At 50.6% G+C, this 23,432-nt stretch overlaps 1 protein-coding gene across 1 annotated transcript; it reads right to left on the reverse strand.

Annotated features, from left to right (window-relative positions):
- Positions 1-28: 28 nt before the first annotated feature.
- eps15 (epidermal growth factor receptor pathway substrate 15) lies at positions 29-23,172 on the reverse strand. The gene is given in 26 exon segments (XM_067229549.1): positions 29-3,803; positions 5,979-6,169; positions 6,270-6,414; positions 6,623-6,693; positions 6,809-6,881; positions 7,044-7,453; positions 7,612-7,656; positions 7,898-8,057; positions 8,516-8,596; positions 8,694-8,949; positions 8,951-9,051; positions 9,334-9,531; positions 9,921-10,082; positions 11,082-11,154; positions 13,507-13,589; positions 14,733-14,889; positions 15,132-15,277; positions 15,684-15,968; positions 16,820-16,879; positions 17,305-17,430; positions 17,703-17,765; positions 17,983-18,081; positions 18,205-18,252; positions 18,497-18,586; positions 19,657-19,698; positions 23,142-23,172. Coding segments are annotated over 26 exon segments (3,333 nt in total). The 5' UTR covers positions 23,169-23,172; the 3' UTR covers positions 29-3,662.
- Positions 23,173-23,432: the final 260 nt, after the last annotated feature.

Here is a 23,432-nt window from a genome sequence, read left to right on the forward strand (position 1 = left end):
AAGACACAATCCAACATATTCATTGAAATGTTTGTTTATTTTCATTATATCCGCTTTCACTTAAATGCACATACCCCACTTGTCATCTCACCTGCCTATACTGACACACAAGTTAAAAAATAGAAACTAAAATACATTTAGCCAGATTTTTTTTAAAGCCTTAATTATATCGATAGCTTTGAAACACAAGTGGTTTTCTGATTTGAAAATAGAGAAATTCATACAAATGACATTATTAAAAGCATCCTTTGAGCCTTTAATTGCACGGACATAAAAGTAAGCCAGGCCGTAGAGTAGGCGATTCCATTGTATTCACAAATAAGGTTTTAACCAATGTACATCGATATAAGATTAGCTAAATGTTGATACTGTAGGCTAAGTTTAACGAGACATATTAAGGCTGGTTCTAGGACGCTGGGCCGGGCATTGCCAACCTAAATGGATCTAATCCCGATCATGTAGGATATTTGCAGGAGATCTACTTCAAAACAGTCGTAAAATATTTGTGCTGCAATGCCCAAACAGGAACATAGTCCCACAACCACCCCCTGATATTAATTGTGCTCTGACGGACCTAACGGCCTTGATGAAAAACATCAGGAGAAAAGTTGCGTTCAATGAGTTGTGCATTGGTCCGAAGACGGCTAATTATCACGCTAGCACTGACTTGACACGGTGCTCCTTCACAGTTTAGCACTCTGAGTGATGATAGCAGTGCTCGAATTATCTTTGTCTGTAAGGGGGTCTCTTTATCCAAAAAAAAAAAGTTGGCACACCCCGCACACACCCCAACAAGGCTATACAATTAAATAGCCTATATGTGCGAGTGGCGCTTTTGCTTAGTAGCCTATAGGCCTAGGCTACAACAGATTTTTTTTACAGAAATGGATTCATTGTAATTAATTTCAACATATTATTGATTGTATTAGTCCATATTTCATTTCAAATTCGCAATACAAAGAAATGTGTCATTCTCAATTTCACTATGAAATAAAACGTAACTCATTTGAACCAGACCACCGTCTCAGATATCCGTAGTGTCAAACACGATAATGCATAGTCTTTAACTTCAACACAGGGAAAATGCACTAACAAGGTTTGGTGGCTTTGCTCTGTGTGGATGCTGTTGCCTCAGTCTCTCAGACTTTGATGAGGAAGTTCCTGAATTAATCAAATCCAAATTCACCCCAAACTCAGTGATTCACGGTATCCTTATTTTACACTTACACACCACCCCTCCTTTCTTTCTTTAAAACACAGTGGGACACAGCAGGGAAAAACTTTGGTGTGTTTTCTGGGATTTTAGCCTTTGGAGAAGACATCCGTGCATACATGTCTTCTTTTAAACACATCTTAGCTGCCTGGCGTTATGTGTAATTTTTCAGCTTGTGTCATCAGTAAAAATTGCGAGCGCTGTCAAATCGATCGTATGCTGTTTGCTCACATAGCCTAGTGGTGTGGTGGTGAAGTGCAGTCATGCTGCGTTCATGAGCGTAGGGTAGGCTCAGGTCTACGTACGTCCCGAGCCTATATTTTAATTTAACGTCTTTAAATGATAAGAGACCGCGGCACACAGGGATGGATAATGAGCGTTGATTAAGATTAAATTACAATGCCGCATATGGCAGACACCTTCAGATATGAGAGACCCCCTCAGATTTTTGACTTTGTTGCTTTCATGGGAGCCAGTCCTCACTCTATGGAAGCTCGCGGCTCCCACATAATTCTAGCACTGGATCATAGTATCATTTTCTGAGAGTAAAGAAGAATAAAAAGCATTAAGGTGTACAGTAGCGTGCGCTCCATGCTTTAAAGTCACCCCCCTCTACCTGCCTCTTCACCTCACCTCTCTTTCCTCCTCATCTCTCTTTCCTCCTCTTTCCAACACAACAGGGGTTTTTCCAAGTTAAATTACCCTGAGCCTCACAGACATGATAGAAGAAAAATCCCTTTGCACAAGGCTTAAAATTACATTATTACTTTCCTCCGTCGCATAAGACACAGGAACGTATTCTAGATCGCCCTTATACAAAAAAGGTGCTTTCGCTTTACCAAGCAAACACAACAAGCGGCGAGAGAGACAGCGTTAATGCTTTGCGATGGAACTGACAATTGACGACGTTGTTTAAATGAATTGTATGTCGGTCAGAGAAAAGTTGTTAGGGTATTTACATGTGCAGTCTGACAAGGCAAAAGCCCAAAAGACGCCGTTTTGTAGATAACGAATGTCGCAGAATAAAAGGATAGTTGTACATATGGGGACAAATTCAAAAAGCTACACAAAACTGTTTACTGTACAAATATTGACACTGAATACAGCGTCTGTCCATTTCTGGTTAACAAATTCAGTCTTTTTATATTTAACAATTACAACACATTTCAGAATTTATTTTAGCCAGTACATAATATCCAAACTAATGTGTATCGCATTATGCAGTATATTTTCCAGACGTTAACCTACTTCAGCCCGGATAAAAAACAAAAAACACTCGTTTTTGATGAAAACATCTGTCACCCACTGTCCACTGAATCTCATGAAAAGCTGCATGTGAAGACTGACATTAGGTGCGTTCGACTTCAAGCAGCACCGGCGGCGCCGCAGCCGGCTGAGTTGAATCTGAGAATGCCATTGGCTGCTTCAAGTCAGCCGGGCTGCAGGCGGCTGCAGGCGACGCCGGCGTTGCATGAAGTCGAACTCACCTATTGTTTGTGGCAACAGGAGTCACCCATAGAGGGAGTAGTGTGATCTCAAAGTATATTTGACTCAAGCACACACTAACTAGGTTTGCATGGAGTGTTTTAAGTTAAGACATTCAGTCAACGCCAACATGTACAGTATGTCTCTTCCACCTATGTGAATCTACATTCTCTGGGCATTTTAGAGGGTTTGCACCTGTGGACTGATGTTCAAACTGTTTGGATGGTACCTGGGACATAGCGCACACACAGGGACATGGTGTTTTAGAAGAGCACCAACATTCAAGTCTTTTTCGACAGACGCGTGCAACACTCATCCCACTGACACAAAGGAAGGCAAGATGTTTTCTACAACTGGTAATCTTGTTATAACAAAACGTGTCAATGCTTAAAAACGGACATGAAAAGGTTGGGAGGACTGATACAAGTACCAGATAAGACCAGAATGTGGATCACAAAACACACGACACAAACTTCAGTTCACATCCCATAATACTGCATAGCAGGAGAACTGAAAGAGGTCTCGTCTCTATAGCGACCCCTCCCCCCCCCCCCCCCCCCCCCCTACACCCAAACATTCCGGGGTTTGGAGATCCGAGTCTGAAATAATGTTAATGCCAACGCAGAGTGTTAGATAGGGAGACGAGGGGAGGGGGGAGGGGTGCAGGTGGAAGACAGAGGTGGGTTGTTAGAGATCTGTTACCAGGTTCCACACAGGTGCTGTTCAGTTCACTGGGCCAGCTTAAATCCTCTCAAAACGCCCTCCTTCCTTCCTACCCTCCTTGAGGGAAACCTCTGATCCAGTCGTATGGAAGCACTGATGTCTCCAGAGGAGCAGAAAAGGTCGGCGCCTTCAGAGAATCCAAACGGGGTGTTCGATTCCGGTCCTTCTTGTTGGGTCTTTGGTAGGTGCTGTGCAGTTCCGGGCCCCTGCAGGGCCATGCCGGGCCACCGGGGGGCGCTCCTCAGGAGAGCTGGGACTTGCTGAGGGCGATGGCCAGCTCCAGATCCTCCTGCTCCTGCTGGGTCAGCCGTGCGAGCCTCTCCTTCTCCTCACGCTCACTCTCCCGCTTCGCCCACTCTATCATGTCCTCCTCAGTGGGGTACTGCTCCACACACACACACACACACACACACACACAGAGGCATACAAATACACGCGCACAAACACACACGTGAGCGGACGCGAGCACACACACACACACACACACACACACACAGGCGCATACATACAGCTGTCAGAACCGCACATCCAGCACTGTGCAGCCAGACCACACGCCATCAACATCACAGACCTTGCAGTTCCACACACACACACACAACTCCTAACTTAATACCAAACACGAGGACCCCACATGGATGTGTGTGTGTGTGTGTGTGTGAAGGGTGAAATCAGGACACATCTCTCATCCTCAGAGATGTGATTACGCCACCATCGCACATCACCACGGCAACAGTCAGGTCAGCGATCACACGTCACCATGGCGACAGACAGGTCATGCACAGCGCGGAGCGGCGGGGTGACAGCTGTGGAATGTTAAAGACGTGCACAGAGAGACAGGAGTGTGTGTGTGTGTCTACACAGACAGTGAGGACAACACTGAAGTATTTGTAACAATAAAAGAAACCTTGTGATATCACAGAACAGCGTTCAGTTCTGTAATATGTAGTTTCAGAAACCCCTAAATGGTTTCTCTTTCATGGTTACAAATAGTTCCAGGTTTATTTTCAGAGTGTGGTGCAGATGTGCTCATGCAGGTGGATCTGGGGGGGGGTTCAGCCAGGTCCCCTGTGGTCTGGATGAGGTGAAGCAGAGAGTAGCACGTGTTTAGAACCCTCCTCCCCCAGCCTCCACATCACACCTGACTGGAGGACACCCAGGCACAGCTGATTGGACAGGCGTAAGCAATACGGCGGCCATTTATAACCCCCCCCCCAACCCTCCAGGTGTACACAGGTGACAGGGGCTGGCTGACAGCACCTGTGTCCTCTGATGGTGAGTGAGGAGACACACAGACAGATTTAGGGGCGGTTCTAGCAGGAACCGTTAATCAACCATGGATATGGACACACAGAGGCCACAGATGGAAGAGCAGCTGTGATTTAACTCTTTATTGAGCTCGGTTTGAGGAAGAGAGAAGAAGAGAACGTGAAGCAGTATGAGGAAGAGGTGCGCTCGTTTCTCCACAGTGCAGCGCTGTCGAGCTGAGAGATGGATGGAGGGGGTGGATGAACGGATGGATGGATGGGTGAAGGAGGAGAAGGAGGTGTGATTCCAGAGAGGGTGATGGAGGGAGTGGGAGGAGTCTGTAGATGTGCGGAGGAGGGGGGGCACTAGGAGCCAGCCAATCACACACAGGACAGTTAGTGCGTGCAGGGGGCAGAGGGGGGGGGGGGGGTTACCATGCAGGATGCGGTTACTATGAGGAGGCGGGGCCTAGTCAGGCTTCCATCCTGTGTTCCTGACACATGTTATGACTTATTCTGAGCCACGATCCAACCCACCACAGCACAGCACAGGCCAACCTCACACCAGCCCACCATACTCCCTCCTCTCCGTCGAGCTTATGAAAAGATGTCACCATATGTGTCATATCGCCCCACTAGGGACCAGAGGCAGTGCTAAAGGACTGGTTCTGGGACGAGAGAGAGCCAACAGCCCTCCATCTACAGCCACAGTCAGCCTGTCCTCCATGGAGACCTCGGGCTGTTCGCCATCTTGGATGGTGACTGACTTATAACTGGCTAATTCACCTGTTTGGTTTTAACGTTAAAAAGGTGAATTCTGGATTTAGGAAGGGAAGTACATCTTTTATCATAAGACTGAACTCGGTTCCAACTTCGAAAAACAGAAACTTGGAAGTGCAGTAGAAATAATTGTTCTTTACATTAAGAAATATCACACCAATTATAACAATTAAGGATATAAACAAGTAGGTTGAACAAACAAATAACAATGTATAGTTCCTGTTTTCAGTTAAATAAAATAATTCAAATTAAGTTATCAAATATGTAAAATAATAGTTTTATCTTCATCTTCGGAGCTCAGGAGAGGTTTTTAAGCCATTTATGACAGGAAGTAACTAATATAGAACAGGAAGTACTTCCATAGTGCTTGGCTGCGGATGGAGGGATGACTGAGGCTGGTGGTGGGTAGGTGGGTGGGCGTGGCTTGTGTGGGTGGGAGTGGCTTCTGACACAGGAAACCAGGAAGTGGGCAGGACTTAGTCTGAGTCTGAGGGAGGGGGGGAGGGGGTGGGGGAGGTGGGGGAGGTGCTCACTTTGTCAAAGCTGGCAAATCGGTCAGGGTCGTTGCGTGCGTTGTGGCGGGGAGAGGACGGGGCGAAGGGGTCAGCGACGCCGTCCTTGGCGGGCTGCGAGGAAGAGGAGAAGTCTCCGGAAGCCGCGGGGAGGAAGGGTCTCCTGGGGAAGGAGTCCGACGACTCGGTTCTGTTGGTGCTGGATCTCTTACCTACACATACACACACACACACAGTCAGTTATGTTAGCCTGTCAGTATATCCCTGAACATCTCTCTTCTCTCTAATGCCTGTGTGGTCCTCTGGGCTGACCTGGAGGAGGGGGGGGTGGTCTGGTGGGAGTCCCCGTTTTGGGAGGCAGGGCTGGGGGCTGGTCCGAGCCTGGGGACTGGCTGTCCTCCTGGAACAGGTTCTTGTTGAGCGGGCTGGATGAGCTGAACGGGTCAGCACCGTTCGACTGAAAACAACCAATCAGAGGTCAGGAAAAAACGGTCTGTTTTTGAGCTAACGTGCGAAAAATGCTGCATCTGTTTCTGTTAAATAATACATGATCAAAGTGCACTGTTACACAGGGCTAATATCCAACAACTTCAACAGCAGCTCCATGTCTCCCTCTCAGCTCACATAGCACACAGGACAGGACTGCCGAGGTTGTAAATGTTTACCTTCGCCAAGGCGCTGAAGTCTGCAAATCCGCCTCCGAAGGACTCGTTCCCAAACACAGCAGCAAATGGATCTAGGCCAGAGACACACAGGAGTTACCCCACGCCATCTAGACTCTCCTCTGCAGGAGAGGGACTAGCTGCAGTATCCACCTCCCTCCACAGGGAGGCTCCACCCCGCAGCCTTACCGGGGTCAGAGTCCGTGGTCACCGTGGTTCCCCCTGGAGCAAACGGGTCGTTGGCTGATGCCGCAAGCTCATTCTGACAGGAAGACGACGACAAGAAAATAAAGAGATGAGAGATTGCTGACACAGTCTTAAATATCACGAATACCAGAGTAACAACGCAGTATCTTCCACTGTACTAGTAACTCAACGTCACCAAACTTCTCCTAGAAACAGCAGGAGTGGACGTGCTACTCACAGAAGCCAGCTCAGACCCCACGGAGGAACAGCTGAAGGGATCCGACCCCACATCGCCATGGCAGCTGAAGGGGTCCGCCTCCCCCAGGGCGTCCATCTTGGCTCCAAACGGATGGGCGGCATCCGCCATGCTGGGGCCCTGGTCGCTGAAGGGGTCTCTGCTGGGCGGAGCCGCTGAGCTGGGGGGTTTGGAGCCGAACGGGTCGGGACCCGACGACTCTGCCGCCGCCGTGTTGTTCAGCTGGGCTGCAAACAAGTCCGGTACTGGCAGGGTGGCACCGGAGCCGAACGGGTCGTCTGCCTGGGTGAATGGGTCCTCCGAGGGGAAGGGGGCGCCAGAGGCCTGCTTGAAGAAGGTGTCGGCCGCGAAGGGGTCAGAGCCTTTGAAGGGGTCGCTGCCGAAAGGGTCTACTGTGGGAGAGACAACAGGTGTGTTTACAGAGGGGAACACAGGGCTCCAGGTGTGTTTACAGAGGGGAACACAGGGCTCCAGGTGTGTTTACAGAGGGGAACACAGGGCTCCAGGTGAGAGCAGCTGGGGGGGCTCTGGTTACAATAACTCCACTCACCTGAAACACTGGCTTTTCCAAACAGATCGTCTTTAAATGGGTCATCTGCACAGACAATGAGAGAACCAGTCTGAATCCATAATTAGTCTTCCGACACTGTCCTGATCCAGACCCCCCCGACACACACACACACTTTAAACTGCTTGGATATGGCAATGGGAAGCAGCCCTCTGAAACCCATCTGGTCATTTCAGATATAAATACAGCAGGTGTGATGAATCTATGAGTGTCCCCCGTCCTTACTGAGGCTCCATCAGTGTCGGATGGGGGGAGGAGGACAACTCACGGTCAGTGAAGGGGTCCGCTTCGAAGAAGTCCAACCCAGGCAGAGCGGGGGGGTTCCCCTGGGGGGGCAGCGAGGGGGGGCTCGTCCGGGGGGGAGGAGGGGAGTCTGGAGACTGGGGGGACTCTTCCTGGGGGGGCTTCTCTGTCTCTGGGGAGGCCACCTGGAGGGGGGGGGGGGGAGTGAGAGGGAGGGAGGGGGGGGGGAGTGAGAGGGAGGGGGGGGGGGAGTGAGAGGGAGGGAGGGGGGGGGAGTGAGAGGGAGGGAGGGGGGGGAGTGAGAGGGAGGGAGGGGGGGGAGTGAGAGGGAGGGAGGGGGGGGAGTGAGAGGGAGGGAGGGGGGGGAGTGAGAGGGAGGGAGGGGGGGGAGTGAGAGGGAGGGAGGGGGAGTGAGAGGGAGGGAGGGGGGGGGGAGTGAGAGGGAGGGAGGGGGGGGAGTGAGAGGGAGGGAGGGAGGGGGGGTAGTGAGAGGGAGGGGGGGGGGGAGTGAGAGGGAGGGAGGGGGGGGTAGGATAGAGTCAGGAGGAGATGAGAACAGAAGAGTCAGAGAGAGCGAGCAGAATTCTGAAATTCCATAACTCAGGTTCGAGTGTTCAGCTGGTGCCTGAAGGGGGGGGGCTACCTTGGGTGTGCTGGCTGCAGGGGGGTCCTCTCCTTCCTCCTTCCCCTCAGGAGCCTCCTCCGCCGTCGGGCTGCCGTGTTCCTGGGAAGCGGAGAAACACAAGACACGTCAGACGCCATGGCGACCGCGGTGGTCCAGCACTGCAGTAAAGTAAGCGTCGGTGGAGGACTGTACGGACCGAGTCGACCTTGGGGAGGTTGTCTGTCGGCCAGGCCAGGCTAGTATAGAGGTCCTCGAAGACGTCAGGTTTGTACTGAACCACGTCAGGCGTCTTGGGCCTCTCTTCCTCCTTCTCCTGCTCCTCTTCCTCCTTGTCTTCGGAGGGCTCTCCCTGTGGCTGGTCTGCAACGGCCGGCTCCTCCTCCCTCAACTCCAGCGGATGGTCTCCATGGTAGAGGTCCTCCTGGTGCAGGTCCTCCTGGTGCAGCTCGTTAGCCGTTGACCAGTACAGGCTCGTCCTCCAGGTGTCTCTTCCAGCTGAGTTGGGCAATGACAGACCTCTCCTCCAGGTGCAGCTCACCCAGTTTCTGCTGCACCTGGGGGGAAAAGACAAGAGGCAGAGACACAGAAAGATACATAGAGACAATTAAAGACCGAGAGAGATGCCCACACAGTTAGAGGGACTTTCAGAGTGTGTGCTCCAGAGTGTGTGCTCTAGAGTGTGTGCTCCAGAGTGTGTGCTCCAGAGTGTGTGCTCTAGAGTGTGTGCTCCAGAGTGTGTGCTCTAGAGTGTGTGCTCTAGAGTGTGTGCTCCAGAGTGTGTGCTCCAGAGTGTGTGCTCCAGAGTGTGTGCTCCAGAGTGTGTGCGTACTCCTGACCTGTGACACCTGTGAGACAGAGTCCTGTACGGACTCCTGCAGGGGGGAGAGCTGCTCCCTGGCCGCCCGCACCTTCTCCTCCAGCCTCACCGTCTCCTCCTGCAGACACAGCAGCTCCTCCCGGGACGCCACCAGCTGCTCCTCGTACTCACAGATCCGCTCCTCCTGCTCCGTGTGCTCCGTCTGCAGCGTGGAGATCTGGAGGGGCGCACACGGGAGGAACACGCACGCAACGCCAGGCCAGCCTCCGTTAGACGTCCCCACACTTTCGCTGCAGATGGTAGGAGGCTAGGAGCTAGGGGCTAGGAGGTCAGGTCTAGGGACTCGGAGGTAATGTCTAGGGTAAGGTCTAGGGTCTAGGAGGTAAGGTCTAGGGTCTAGGAGGTAAGGTCTAGTGTCTAGGAGGTAAGGTCTAGGAGGTAAGGTCTAGTGTCTAGGAGGTAAGGTCTAGGAGGTAAGGTCTAGTGTCTAGGAGGTAAGGTCTAGGAGGTAAGGTCTAGTGTCTAGGAGGTAAGGTCTAGTGTCTAGGAGGTAAGGTCTAGGAGGTAAGGTCTAGTGTCTAGGGTAATGTAAGGTCCAGTTCTCACCAGCTGGTTCTCGTTGCTGCACTGCAGGCGGATGTGTTCCAGCTGCTCCTCCAGGGAGGCCTTCTGCTGGTCCAGCTCCTCCAGAGCACCCTGGACCTCCTGCCTCTGGGCCTGCAGGCGCTGCAACACACCTCCCTCCCTGGACACCTCCTCCTGCAGGTCCTGGGCCACAGAGCGTTAGGCAGAGAGGAGAGGAGGGGTGATGGGGGAGGTGAGGGTGTGAAGAGAGGAGGGATGATGGGGGAGGTGAGGGTGTGAAGAGAGGAGGGGTGATGGGGGAGGTGAGGGTGTGAAGAGAGGAGGGGTGATGGGGGAGGTGAGGGTGTGAAGAGGAGGGAGAATGAAGGAGGGTGGGGAGTATGAGAGATGAGGAGCGGACGAGGCAGCCTGACCTCGTCCAGCCCCCCTCGTCCAGCCCCCCTCCTCCAGCCCCCCTCGTCCCTCCCCTCTCCTCCAGCCCCTCTCCTCCAGCCCCTCTCCTCCAGCCCCTCTCCTCCAGCCCCTCTCGTCCAGCCCCTCTCGTCCAGCCCCTCTCGTCCAGCCCCCCTCGTCCCTCCCCTCCAGCCCCTCTCCTCCAGCCCCTCTCATCCAGCCCCTCTCATCCAGCTCCTCTCCTCCCGCCCCTCTCACCCAGCCCCTCTCATCCAGCCCCTCTCATCCAGCCAGTATTAATAGCCAACCTTGACCATCGCTTTCCCTGCAACACAACTTCGACCTAAATAACTAGTCTGTGCAAAAGTACCATCATAAATTCAGACAGCTTCCCAAAAGCAGATCTGAAACTTTATCAAAGAAAATGATATGAAAGTGTGAAATGAGCTATGCTCTAAAGGACAAGACGGAAACGTATACATGTACATAGATATACGCAGGAGGAAGGATCTTTAATGTGAGCTGTGCCTTTAAGAGTCAGACCCCAAAATAGAGGTAGCAACCATGGTAGCAACACCAAGGCTCAGACAGACAGAGAGAGAGAGAGAAAGACAGAGAAAGAGAGACAGAGAGACAGAGAGAGAGACAAAAAAGACCAAACAGAAAGAGACAGAGAAAGAGACACCAGTCTCGATAGCTTCAGAGAGAGAAAGAGAGAGGGGGAGAAAAGAGAGAGGGAGGGAGAAAGAGAGAGACAGAGAGAGAGGGAGGGAGAAAGAGAGATCTCACCTGGACTTCGCTGGTGCGTTCTCGAATGCTCTCCTCCTTCTCCTTGACCTCCTGCTCCACGGTGCTCTTCTCTCTGAGGGTCCAGCACAACAGACACGACCACTTCAGCACCCAGGACAGACCCCCCGGCCCCGGCCTCGGCCCCCGCCCCGGCCAGCCTCCCTCACCCCCACCACCTCCTCCCCCTGCAGCACCAGTCTCCTGTCCACCATGAACCACCATCCTGTTCTGGTCTGCTCAGCGGTAAACACGAGGAGGAAAGGATGGATGAACGCCTGGGCCCAGCTGGAGCTGTGTGTGTGGGAGTGTTTAGTCTGAGAGGCGTGTGGCGTTGGCAGGTTCTGTGTGCGTGTATGAGCTCAGGCAGAGAGAGAGACAGAGAGAGAGAGAGCGAGAGAGACAGCGAGAGAAAGAGATACAGAGAGAGAGAGACAGACAGAGCGGGAGACAGAGAGCTGCAGCCTGGAGGAGGATGTGTATCTGAAGAAGAGAAACTGAGAAGAACAGGGGAACAGAAAGAGTGAGAGAGAGAAAAAGGGGGGGTGTGGAGTGTGATAGAGAGGGAGGGACGGGAGAGAAGGTAGAGGAGTAAGTCCTATCTTGATTTTTCCAGTCTGCCTTTCCCCAGCCTCCCCTCTCTCCCCTCCCTGTCTCTCTCTCCCCAGCCTCCCCTCTCCCCTCCCTGTCTCTCTCCCCCCTCCCTGTCTCTCTCCCCCCTCCCTGTCTCTCTCTCCCCTCCGTCTCTCTCTCCCCTCCCTGTCTCTTTCTCCCTTAACAAGTCATGGACCAATACGAAGGGAGGAAGGACGAGTGAAAAATCTCCTTAGAGGATGAAGCTGCACTGCCTCGAATTCAGCCTGTCCAAAAAACTCTCTCCTGTCTGAGAGGCCACCTTAAATACCTCCTGACTCTCCTCCTCACCCCACACACAGACCAAGAACATACTGGAGGATGCTAGCACACTGGTCATACAAATAAATATGTCAAACTACACCTCTATTTACATTTCACACATCCCAAAATCAGGGCAGTAAAAGCTTCAGACAGTCTACATGTAGGTCATTCCCAGCCCAGGCCTTTCTCCACACCTAACTCCCCCTTCTCCCCAGCCCCCCTCCCCCAGCACCAACCTCCAGCCATAGGCCTCCTCCCCATCTCCAGGGTCCTCAACAGGAGGAGGGGGTTCCAAACAGCCACAAACCAGAGTCTTTAACATCTTTGCTGCTTCCTTTCATCTTCAATCTCTTGTCCTTATATCTCTACAGCTCGATTATATTATCTGGTTCCTCTTTCAACCTGAGGCCCTCCTCCACCTCTCTCTTTCTCTCTCACACACACACACAGCTGTCAGAAGGGTGGAGGAGAAAGAGAACTTCTCAGTTCTCTCACCCTCCCGATTCCTAAAAAGGGGAAGTCATAAAATGACAAGCTGACTTTACACACCAGTCCTGTGCTTTTTCTTCTCTTTGTCTGTCTCTCCCTGTCTGTCTCTCTCCCTGTCTGTCTCTCCCTGTCTGTCTGTCTGTCCCTGTGTGTCTGTCCCTGTGTGTCTGTCCCTGTCTGTCTGTCCCTGTCTGTCTGTCCCTGTCTGTCTGTCCCTGTCTGTCTGTCCCTGTCTGTCTGTCCCTGTCTGTCTGTGTCTCTCCCTGTCTGTCTGTGTCTCTCCCTGTCTGTCTGTCCCTGTCTGTCTGTCCCTGTCTGTCTGTCCTCTCCTCTTTTATTGGTTTTGCCAGTTTCTCTAAGGAGTTTAGATTAGATAGCAGTGTTGATCTTTGGGTAATAAATACAATCTGACTGGATGTAGAGACACGAGAGAAAGAGAGGGAGCGGGGTGAAGAAATGCTGAACATACTGTTCCAGAAACTCTGTTTAATATCTCCGCCCTCCCCGGCCTCTCTCCGTCCTCCCCGGCCTCTCTCCTTCCTCCCCGGCCTCTCTCCGCCCTTCCCGGCCTCTCTCCGTCCTCCCCGGCCTCTTTTTGTCCTCCCCGGCCTCTCTCCGTCCTCCCCGGCCTCTCTCCGTCCTCCCCGGCCTCTCTCCGCCCTCCCCGGCCTCTTTTTGTCCTCCCCGGCCTCTCTCCGCCCTCCCCGGCCTCTCTCCGCCCTCCCCAGCCTCTTTTTGTCCTCCCCGGCGTTTCCCACAGAATGTGATTATATTTGTGGCGGTAGGCGGGGGCGGAGCCAGACGTTGTAAACATGAGGTGCTCAGCCCAAACTCTGTCCTAGTCTCGGTTAGATGTGAGTGTAGATGGGGACTTCAACAAGTAATGCAATACATTTATTTGCATTAATTTGAACCCAAAATCATTTTTGGAGCTTTACGTAATACAAACTGGACTCATATTGTTATAGAGGCGGAAATACTGCCGTCCCTCCCTCCCCCTCCCCTCCCTCCCCCACTCTCCCCCCCTCCCTCCCATACTCACCGCTGTAGCTCAACGATCTCGTTGCTGAGAGAGTCCAGCTCCTTGATAGCTGAGAAGTCAGCGGCCAGGTTCAGTAAGTTGTTCTGCAGGGGACAGACGTTCAACAGTGGATGAACAACAGTCAGTCAAGCTTTCACCTGTCAGACACACACACGCAACAAACATCCACCATACACGAGCACGCCAAGTCTCTACACAGTCAACAGACTACAACAGCAGCATGTGAGATGAGGGCTGTTTGTTTTATCCTCCAGCTTATTTATGAATCCAACCCATGTCGAGGATCACGATGAACCCCAGAATGACCCACCCAGGGGGGAGGAGCGAGACATATAACATGTTTTTGGTCTTAGCACAAGAAACACAACAGGAACAGATGTAGGAGACAGTCACACACACACAAGTACGGCTCCATGGATGACGGGACCACACTGGCTACGTCTACAGCTAGGACAACTGGGACAGGGCGGAGTTAGAGAGAGTGTTTGTGATGAGGCGTTAGATCAGAAACACTTTGAATGCGACCCAGCTGAAACCCAGCGGGCGTGTCTCAATACTCTGAGGGGGCTTCCTCTACTGGACTCCTTATATTCCCCACAAGGAGGGTGGTTTGACACCACTTACGTTCGATGACAAACAAGTTCACCTCCAAACTGGGGGGCCTCAAGAGTCCTCAAAAGACTCACAAAACTAAAGCGAAACTTTCCTAGTTGTTTCTATTCAAATCTTCTACTACGAGGCTTCAGGTGATGGTGAGGAGACTAGGAGAGGAAGCGATGAGGAGACTAGGAGAGGAAGCGACTCGACAGTATTGAGGTGCGGCCCGAGGAAGCTAGCACTCACTCAGGGGGGGCGATTCCACCTTGTAAACAATGCATGACTGATGAAGAAGAGGAAGAGGAGGAACGCCCACAGACAGGGTCACACACACACACACACACAGGCAAGCTAGGAAACAGAAACACACACAAGCACAGCACAGGAAAGGAAAATATTAGTAAGAAGTCTTTAATAGCTGCTATTATCAGAGAATAAATGTGATAAACAGACAAAAGAAAGAAAGAAAAAGAGAACTTTCATTCCTTTAAATCTGAGAAAAGCTTTAGTTTTAATCTTACACCTTAGATGGTGAATAATCATGATGACAAAGCTTAAGCGACAAAAATGAAAGAATCCTCCTTCAGTTGAGCAGAAGTGCGTAGGTGGAGGGCAGAGGAGGGCCGTACCTGCTTGACCGTGAGCCTGTCCGAGGGGGGCACCATCTCTGGGGCCAGGCTCTGGGGAGGGTCCAGGCCTTTCACCAGCTTCTGGTTGATCAGATGCAGTGCCAGAGCAAACTGCTCTCTGGTCAGCTTCCCTATGTCCCCAATGTCACACAGCTCCCTGTGTCACACACACACACACAAGCGTACACACACAAAATGGGGTCACATAGACCCACCACAAGCACAAATTACATAAACGATCAATGATTTCTGACAGGGGGAAAATCAATAGACTACAATTGGTAGGCCTTGAGCTTAGATAAGCACATCCTGGAAAGAGCGGCCCCATCCGGACTGTTGCCCCCCGGGGGGGGTGTCCAGTCAGGGGCCCTTCAGAAGCGTGAGGGCCCGGAGCCTCACCAGATGCGTGCCAGCGTGGCGGAGGGCAGGCCCGTCTTCAGGAAGATGTCTCGCACCTCGGGCCCTGACACCAGCCCATCCATGTCCCCGTCCGTCTTGGCAAACACCTCGTCGTACTTGAGCTTGTCTGCCGGCGACACCACCCACTGCAGTGAGGGAGGAGGAGGTGGTGGAGGACACCCACACAGGAGAAGGAGACGAGAGGAACACAGATAGCACAGAAAACAGAACAGATAAGAGAACAGACAGCAGACAAACGGGATGGGAGATCAATATGGGCACAGGAGGTGAGTTACTGTAACCGTGAGTGCAATTTCAACAGTACCAGTACAATATAAATCGACAGTGAGGAGAGTAGGAACACAGGGGTTTCTAGCAAGAGAAAGAGTGGGAGAGGTGACTGTAAAGAGGGCAAAGTGAGGGTCTGCACACACTCCTCCCTTGGACACTGAGTAGGAAATAGGAAACAAGTGTGAAGAGGAGGAGGTAGGAAACCAGGAAAGAGGACTTCATCCAAGTTACGCCAACAGTGTCGTAGGACACTGTACCTACCGTGGGTCCTGGAGCCTTTGGGGGCAGGGTTAGGCTGGTACCCACCGAGGTGGCAACAGGCTTGGGGGGCGCAGGCAGGGTCTTGGTCCCCGCGTGGGACGAGCGGTCTTTGACGGAGGGGGGCGAGGGCAGGAGGGGCATGACGGGGGGCATGACGGGGGGCACGGCGGGGGGCACGGCGGGGGGCACGGCGAGTTTCTTCCTCTTGGAGGGGGGGACGAGGGGTGGGGGCAGGGACATGGGTACAGGCTCGCCCTCTAGGGCTCTGTAGACCAGGTACATGGCCTGTGGGAATGGAAAAACAACAAGGTTAAATCACCTAGGCAACGCAAGAAGGGAGTCAGTTGGCTGAGCGGTGAGGGAGTCGGGCTAGTAATCCGAAGGTTGCCAGTTCGATTCCCGGTCATGCCAACTGACGTTGTGTCCTTGGGCAAGGCACTTCACCCTACTTGCCTCGGGGGAATGTCCCTGTACTTACTGTAAGTCGCTCTGGATAAGAGCGTCTGCTAAATGACTAAATGTAAATGTAAGAAGCAAGCATGTTCCATGCATTTCCACACAACTAGGTCGACAGACAGGTTCTGCCTTTGAGCTCTTTGTCGCGGGGAGTCAGGTGGCTGAGCGGTTAGGGAAGCAGGCTTGTAATCAGAAGGTTACCAGTTCGATTCCCGGCTGTGCCCTTGAGCCCTGTGACAGTGCCCTTTAGTTTCATCCACGTTACAACAAACAGATGTTTCCATATGTGACACCCAGGACAGCCAACAGGCTGAGTCGTCTGCTCAGCTACAAACATCTGGACGTTACATAAGCAAAACACGTGCCGATGTGATAAAAATCTCACAGAACCCAAAGCTACAGTTCAACCTTAGCACCTAGTGTGATTCAGGACCTTGATATACACAGCATACAATGGCAGCAGATAAACATAACAGACAGGTTTTAAAAGAGTATTCCCGATGGTGAACAAACCTTGAGAAAACATAAATGCAAGCTTCAAGGGAATTTAAATACAAACAAGGGCACCATTAGCGTGTTATAAATGGAAGTCTGTTCATTTACACTGACCTTGATTTGGCAGTTATCGACTACATTTTCTCTAAGATCTCTCAGGTAAGTGCTGACGAGTGCATTCTTACCACAGCAAACTCATCTCTGTCGAGCATCCCATCTCTGTCAAGATCACTAAGCTCCCAAACCTGCAACACACACACACACACACACACACACACACACACACACAGTTCTGTCATCAACTGAACCATCAACATTAACAAACAATAACCATCCAGACACACACACACACAGTTCTGTCATCAACTGAACCATCAACATTAACACACAATAACCATCCAGACACACACACACACACACACACACACACACACACAGTTCTGTCATCAACTGAACCATTAACAAACAATAACCATCCAGACACACACACACAGTTCTGTCATCAACTGAACCATCAACATTAACAAACAATAACCATCCAGACACACACACACACACACACACACACACACACACACACACAGTTCTGTCATCAACTGAACCATTAACAAACAATAACCATCCAGACACACACACACACACACACAGAGCAGGGCAGCTGTTTGCTTACCCGTCCCAGGACGTCGACTGGCAGTTTGGAGTTGAGCAGCACAGGTTTAACCTTCTCCCCTGAGAGCATGCCACCCACTGGAGACAGGCTGTCAAAGATGGCATCGAACTTCAGCTTCTCCTCCGCCTGTGGACACAGACGCAGTCATGTTGGATGAGAACTATTGATTATATCTGCTTCCCAGCCCCGGACGGGTTATTATAGTCAAAGAGGCAGGGGGCTAGTGATGCATTGCTACGCAGAGGCACAAAGAAGAAGAATTCCAGTCATTGTGTCAGAAAAAGTAGGTTTGTAGGCCAATGTCTCCCTTAATGCTGACGTTGGATCTGGAATGATTCGTTACGTCTGAGGTGCACAGTGCATCTGATTTAACGGATGGACCCAGGTGAGCGCCTCACCTTGACGACCCAGGGGCTGTCCGTGACCACGCCTCCAGGAAGCAGTGGGCTACTGGGGTCATGCTGAAGGCAGAGCAGGGAGACTCATTCAGATCCACCGCAACAGTTTTCACACATTAACATGACTCCACAGGCTTTTATGACGTAAAGATTCTTGTTGGTTACACTTTGCACAGCTCAGTAAATCAGTCAGTGATTGTTGTGGTGGAGCTTCTGGAATAACATCAACGCTGGAAGCTAATTGTTTTGACAGAGGACAGTCCTGTCTGTCTGCACTCACAAACTTCGGGGGAGGAACTCCTTTCTGGTTGAGGTTCTTTAGCGCCACCTCCAGGCCGTTCTGAGCGCAGGCCACCAACCGCAAGGCAATGAAGAATTGCTGATGGGTATAGAAATATGGAGGCATACTTACAATCATTTCAATATCTCAAAACAATGCAATTTTGTTGAGAAGTGGGCATTTGGTGTCGTTAAATTGTGTTGATTTATGAGGTAAATGTACCTGTTTGTTGAGACAGCCCTTGCGTTCAGAATCCGCCAAATCCCAGATCTATGCAAACGGAGAGGGTTATGTACTTCCAACACTTTTTGAATCACATCATCAACAAGTTAGCAGGTAAACAAACAGACTAAAATAAAAACTGTCAGTGTGATATAGTGACACGGTGGCCAAAAGGCAAAAAAAAACAGCACAAACAGTGTTTAAAACATACAGATTTAATTTTTTAAGGATAGATCTGTGTACATGTGGTCCCTGGCGGGGTGGTGGCTAGTTTCTTAGCCCGAGAAGCTACCTTGCCCAGGACCAGGTCGGCCAGGCCAGACCTCTTGAGGAACAAGGCAGCATCTGCAGCTGCCACCCGGCCACTGCCTGAGGGGTCAACCTGCTCACAGGGACACAGGACGTCACACAGGCTGGACACCACACACACACACAGGCTGGACACCACACACACACACAGGCTGGACACCACACACACACACAGGCTGGACACCACACACACACACAGGCTGGACACCACACACACACACAGGCTGGACACCACACACACACACAGGCTGGACACCACACACACACACAGGCTGGACACCACACACACACACAGGCTGGACACCACACACACACACAGGCTGGACACCACACACAGGCTGGACACCACATACACACACTCACACACACACACACACACAGGCTGGACACCACATACACACACTCACACACTCATCCAGGAAACCACACACACACAGGACATCACAAACAGCCTGGACACCACACACACACACACACACACACACACACACACACACACACACACAGGACACCACACACACACTCAGCCTATCTAGCTCACACAGGTATTATAGTTGGTACATTATGGATATAAAAATAACAGTAATACATTCTGCTGAGACAGCATTTTGTGTCAACATGTTCTAACCTACTACCTCAAAGGTGGCAGTACATTGGACACAGACAGCAGCCTGTTTAACTGTGTGTGACATCGGTGGAGGACTAAACCAGAAATACTGCATTCAAAGCTAGTTCTCACTTCAAATAACACAACTTTAAGGCACATTTGCCTGCACAGCATCCAGCCATGTTACCCAGCCCTGTCAATGGAGACGGCTAGCTAGAAAGGCTGTCATGGGCAGCGGGTAGGAAGAGAGAGGATCATCATTAATTCATAGCGTTGAGAAGCTTCCCTGAGGTGTAGCACACTGACTAGACACCAATGTGCTGTAACCACTACAGCCGCTTGCAGACTGGAACTCTGCAGCTGGTAGCATTTACTGCACTGCATCTCTCTACGCGTCTCTCCCTCTCACACAACAGAATATCTGTCTCTGTGTCTTGTTGGCCTCAACTCCCTCTCTCTGTCTCTGTCTCACCTCCCTGCAAAAATAACACACAATTCATGGTGTGGTCGTCCTACAGACATGGGAAAGGTCTTACCTGTCGATAGTATTTGTCATAGACAGGATTTCCACTGGAGAGCTGTGGGGTGAGAAAGATATTCTGCATTAGAGAGCGATCACACTGAGGTAATATTACTCGACAAGATCCGCAGCCCATCAGGAAGAGATACTTCCTGTTTTAATGCATTATGCATCATGCCATTAAGACTGCATTTACTTGCTTTGGTCACAAGTGTTGTTGTTGCTGAGCCAGTATTGTAGAAAAAACTAAGCATCTTAAATGTATCAATAGCTTGCTGTCGAGGTGACCAATCATTTAAAATTCTATAATTAACTATCGAGTATAATGTAAGGTGTACTATTTAGTCGAATCCTTTGTACAGGGGGTTCATTGAGATTTCCGTCTCATTGAGAATTCTCTGTTCCAAAAGAGACCAGCCTGGAGCAGACAATACCAGCCACTTATCCAGACTAGCTGGGATCCACAAGTGTGTGTCTGACTGAGGGCCAAAACTGAGCTCTGCTCCAGTGTCCCTGCCTGCCTGCCTGCCTGCCTCCCTGCCTGCCTCCCTGCCTGCCTGCCTCCCTCCCTGCCTCCCTCCCTCCCTGCCTGCCTGCCTGCCTGCCTGCCTGCCTGCCTGCCTGCCTGCCTGCCTGCCTGCCTGCCTCCCTGCCTGCCTCCCTGCCTGCCTGCCTCCCTGCCTCCCTCCCTGCCTGCCTGCCTGCCTCCCTGCCTGCGTCCGGGGCAGCTGCCAACAACCTGGGGTGATTCATTACAGACGGGAGAGGCAAACTTATTCAAATCAATATGTTTACTCCGGAGCATTCCTCAGTGTGCTTTGTCTCTCAATGCTTGTAATTCTATTCTGATGACTCTGCCAGGCATCTTAAAGTCCCGCACAGAAACAGCAGCATCTAGAACAACATTCGAAGGAATGTGTTTGTTTTCCAAGGAATAAGGGTCCTGAAAGAAATTATATTAATATGGACACAGGACTCTCTGGATTGAGGAAAAACACAACCAAAGGCAAAAGTATGTACCCTGGTTCATATAAATGGGATGCCGTCTAATAATGCTTTTCCTGGGAAGAACGAGAGACAAGACAGGTCCCTGAATCTGTCTGGACAGGACAACAGACATTCATTCACTAATCTGACCATAACAAAATTAAAGAACTGTTAATATCCCATATTTCCTGTTTCCGTTGTGCAAGCTGCAGCTTGTCTAGAGTATAACGTAATAGAGTTAGTAAAGTGTCTGTGTGTGTCTGCGCAATGATAGGGGACAGACACTTTCTGCTGATCTGTAAAGACAAAACAGCCACAGGCTTCCTGACGCACACATCCTGTGGCTCCCAGGGGCCTCATGAAGGAGTGGCTCAGCGGCTAACAGCTGGTAGCACACCCTCATCCTGCCTCCACGGCTAACAGCTGGTAGCACACCCTCATCCTGCCTCCACGGCTAACAGCTGGTAGCATACCCTCATCCTGCCTCCATGGCTAACAGCTGGTAGCACACCCTCATCCTGCCTCCACGGCTAACAGCTGGTAGCACACCCTCATCCTGCCTCCACGGCTAACAGATGGTAGTACACCCTCATCCTGCCTCCACGGCTAACAGCTGGTAGCACACCCTCATCCTGCCTCCACGGCTAACAGCTGGTAGCACACCCTCATCCTGCCTCCACGGCTAACAGCTGGTAGCACACCCTCATCCTGCCTCCACGGCTAACAGCTGGTAGCACACCCTCATCCTGCCTCCACCTCACCACAGATTCACCCTCCACCACAACAAAAGATGCTGGGTGAGATGCGGAGAAAACAAACAGCGGACACAGGCAACACTATGCCGCCGTCCAGATTCACAAAACAAACGCGATTAGATCCGGATCAGGAACGTGAAGACTGGCATTGCCAGTCATGAGCGGTCAATGGCTGATTCATAATCTGATCATTATGCACACATGTAGGCCTCAGCTTGTCTGTCCCGGCGAGACCTCCCTATTTTCTATCGCAAACAAAAGTGAGTGCCTGGAACTGTTGGCGGCCAAAACACTGAAGCTTTGTGTCCAGTGCATTGAAAACACTCCCCAATCATTCTCTTCACAGAGCAAGCTAGCAGCATATAGCTACTGTACTGACTGTATTATACTTGTCTGAATGTTTTTATTCTAACGTTTTCCTGCAAGATGAACCCTGGTCTCAATGAGCCTTCTCTGAATAAAAACATGACTTTGCCACAGATTTACCAGTCAGCACTTGACTTGAGTCAACACATTCTCCTTGTCTCTGAAAACTCCACCTGCTTCTAAGAAAACGCCAGCACCAACAAGTATGACATAACTGCAAGACACCTGCACCATACAAACAAACCGCACATGGATGATGCCACTGTAAACCACTGTGTGTGTGTGTGTGTGTGTGTGTGTGTGTGTGTGTGTGTGTGTCGGTATCCATAACACCTGCAGGTTGAAACTTCTGTATTAGTCTTGGACGATGGCTTCGGTTACAGGTTTTGTTACTTATTAACAAACTGATGAACTTAATGGCAAATGTCAATTAGTGTAGAGCTGACATTATCAAACTATCTTCATGTATTTTCTTAAGCAGGCATTTGCTTTAAAATTGAGTGCGTACAACGCAATATCCATATTTCTACCAAACTTGGCAACAAAGTCTAAAAACTGCCTGCCAGTTTTGAAACTAAAATGATGCTTCCTCTTATTACAAGCAAAAAGCTGTAAGCTAGCTTGTTGTCCCTAACAAAACGATGTACTTTCTACGTAAGAAACCCAACTGAAAGAGCAAAGCGTTTAAGCTATTACCTTTTTCGTCAAAGGTCACTATCAGCCACACATTAACCCAGCCAGTCAACATGGTCCCTTCCTAATGACATTTATTCACTGGGTTGTGCGGTAAGCTAGCCATTTAGCTTGCTAGACTACTGTAGTTCGCTAATATTAATAAGCAGGATGATTATCAACATTGGCTGGCTAGCTGCATCATTAAGTGTTACTTGTATGTGAGACAGCAGGCAAGCAAGTTAGTAAAGCGATTTTGACAGACCTAAAACAACTTGATGACAATAATACACATGCCGTACTAGTAGTAACGCGGAGAGACTTTCACTGACCGAGTTCACGTTCATGTTAGTGGGAAGTAATATTCAGAATATGGCGAAATATATTTATTTTTTTGCCAGAAAAAAACGGAGGAAAAGTTATGAACCGAAGCCATCTCCACCGTTTTATAAATGATACCAAGTAGCAGATAGCCAGATATAGATAGATAGCTAGCTAGCTAGCTAGCTACGCCCTTTCGCAGTCCCCAAAGAGATTAGCCAGAAACTTTTCCCAGTCAGAGCTAGCTGCGGACAACTTCAAAAGAGAATGGAAAAGACACCGGAATGCGCCCGTTTTTATACACCCAAATTCATGAGTAGTCTAACAATGCTCATGTTCAAAACGGAGAGTGGAGACAGATATTCTGCGACGTTAGATACAAGTTTAAAGACAGGGTTACCTGAGTCAGAGAGAGACTGGCTGCCATAGTGTTGCTATTCCCACTGCCTCATTCCGCTTTGCGTTGGGCATATAGCGGGGACCGCGTAAACCACGGCACTGTAATTCTTCATACGGACCGGATCGATCTATTCAGCCTCTGCAGTGTGGAGAAAAAAAAAAGTGTTGTGGCTTATGGAAGGGAATGTTGCACGCCAAGAATATAACTTTACAGTTCTAAATATATATATATAAATGCACCTGGTTTAAAGTAAATTAATGGTGTTATTTTATTCGGTTTTTCATTTGGGAC

This window comes from Osmerus mordax, chromosome 26, assembly GCF_038355195.1.
Source record: "Osmerus mordax isolate fOsmMor3 chromosome 26, fOsmMor3.pri, whole genome shotgun sequence".
NCBI classification, from domain to species: Eukaryota; Metazoa; Chordata; class Actinopteri; order Osmeriformes; family Osmeridae; genus Osmerus; species Osmerus mordax.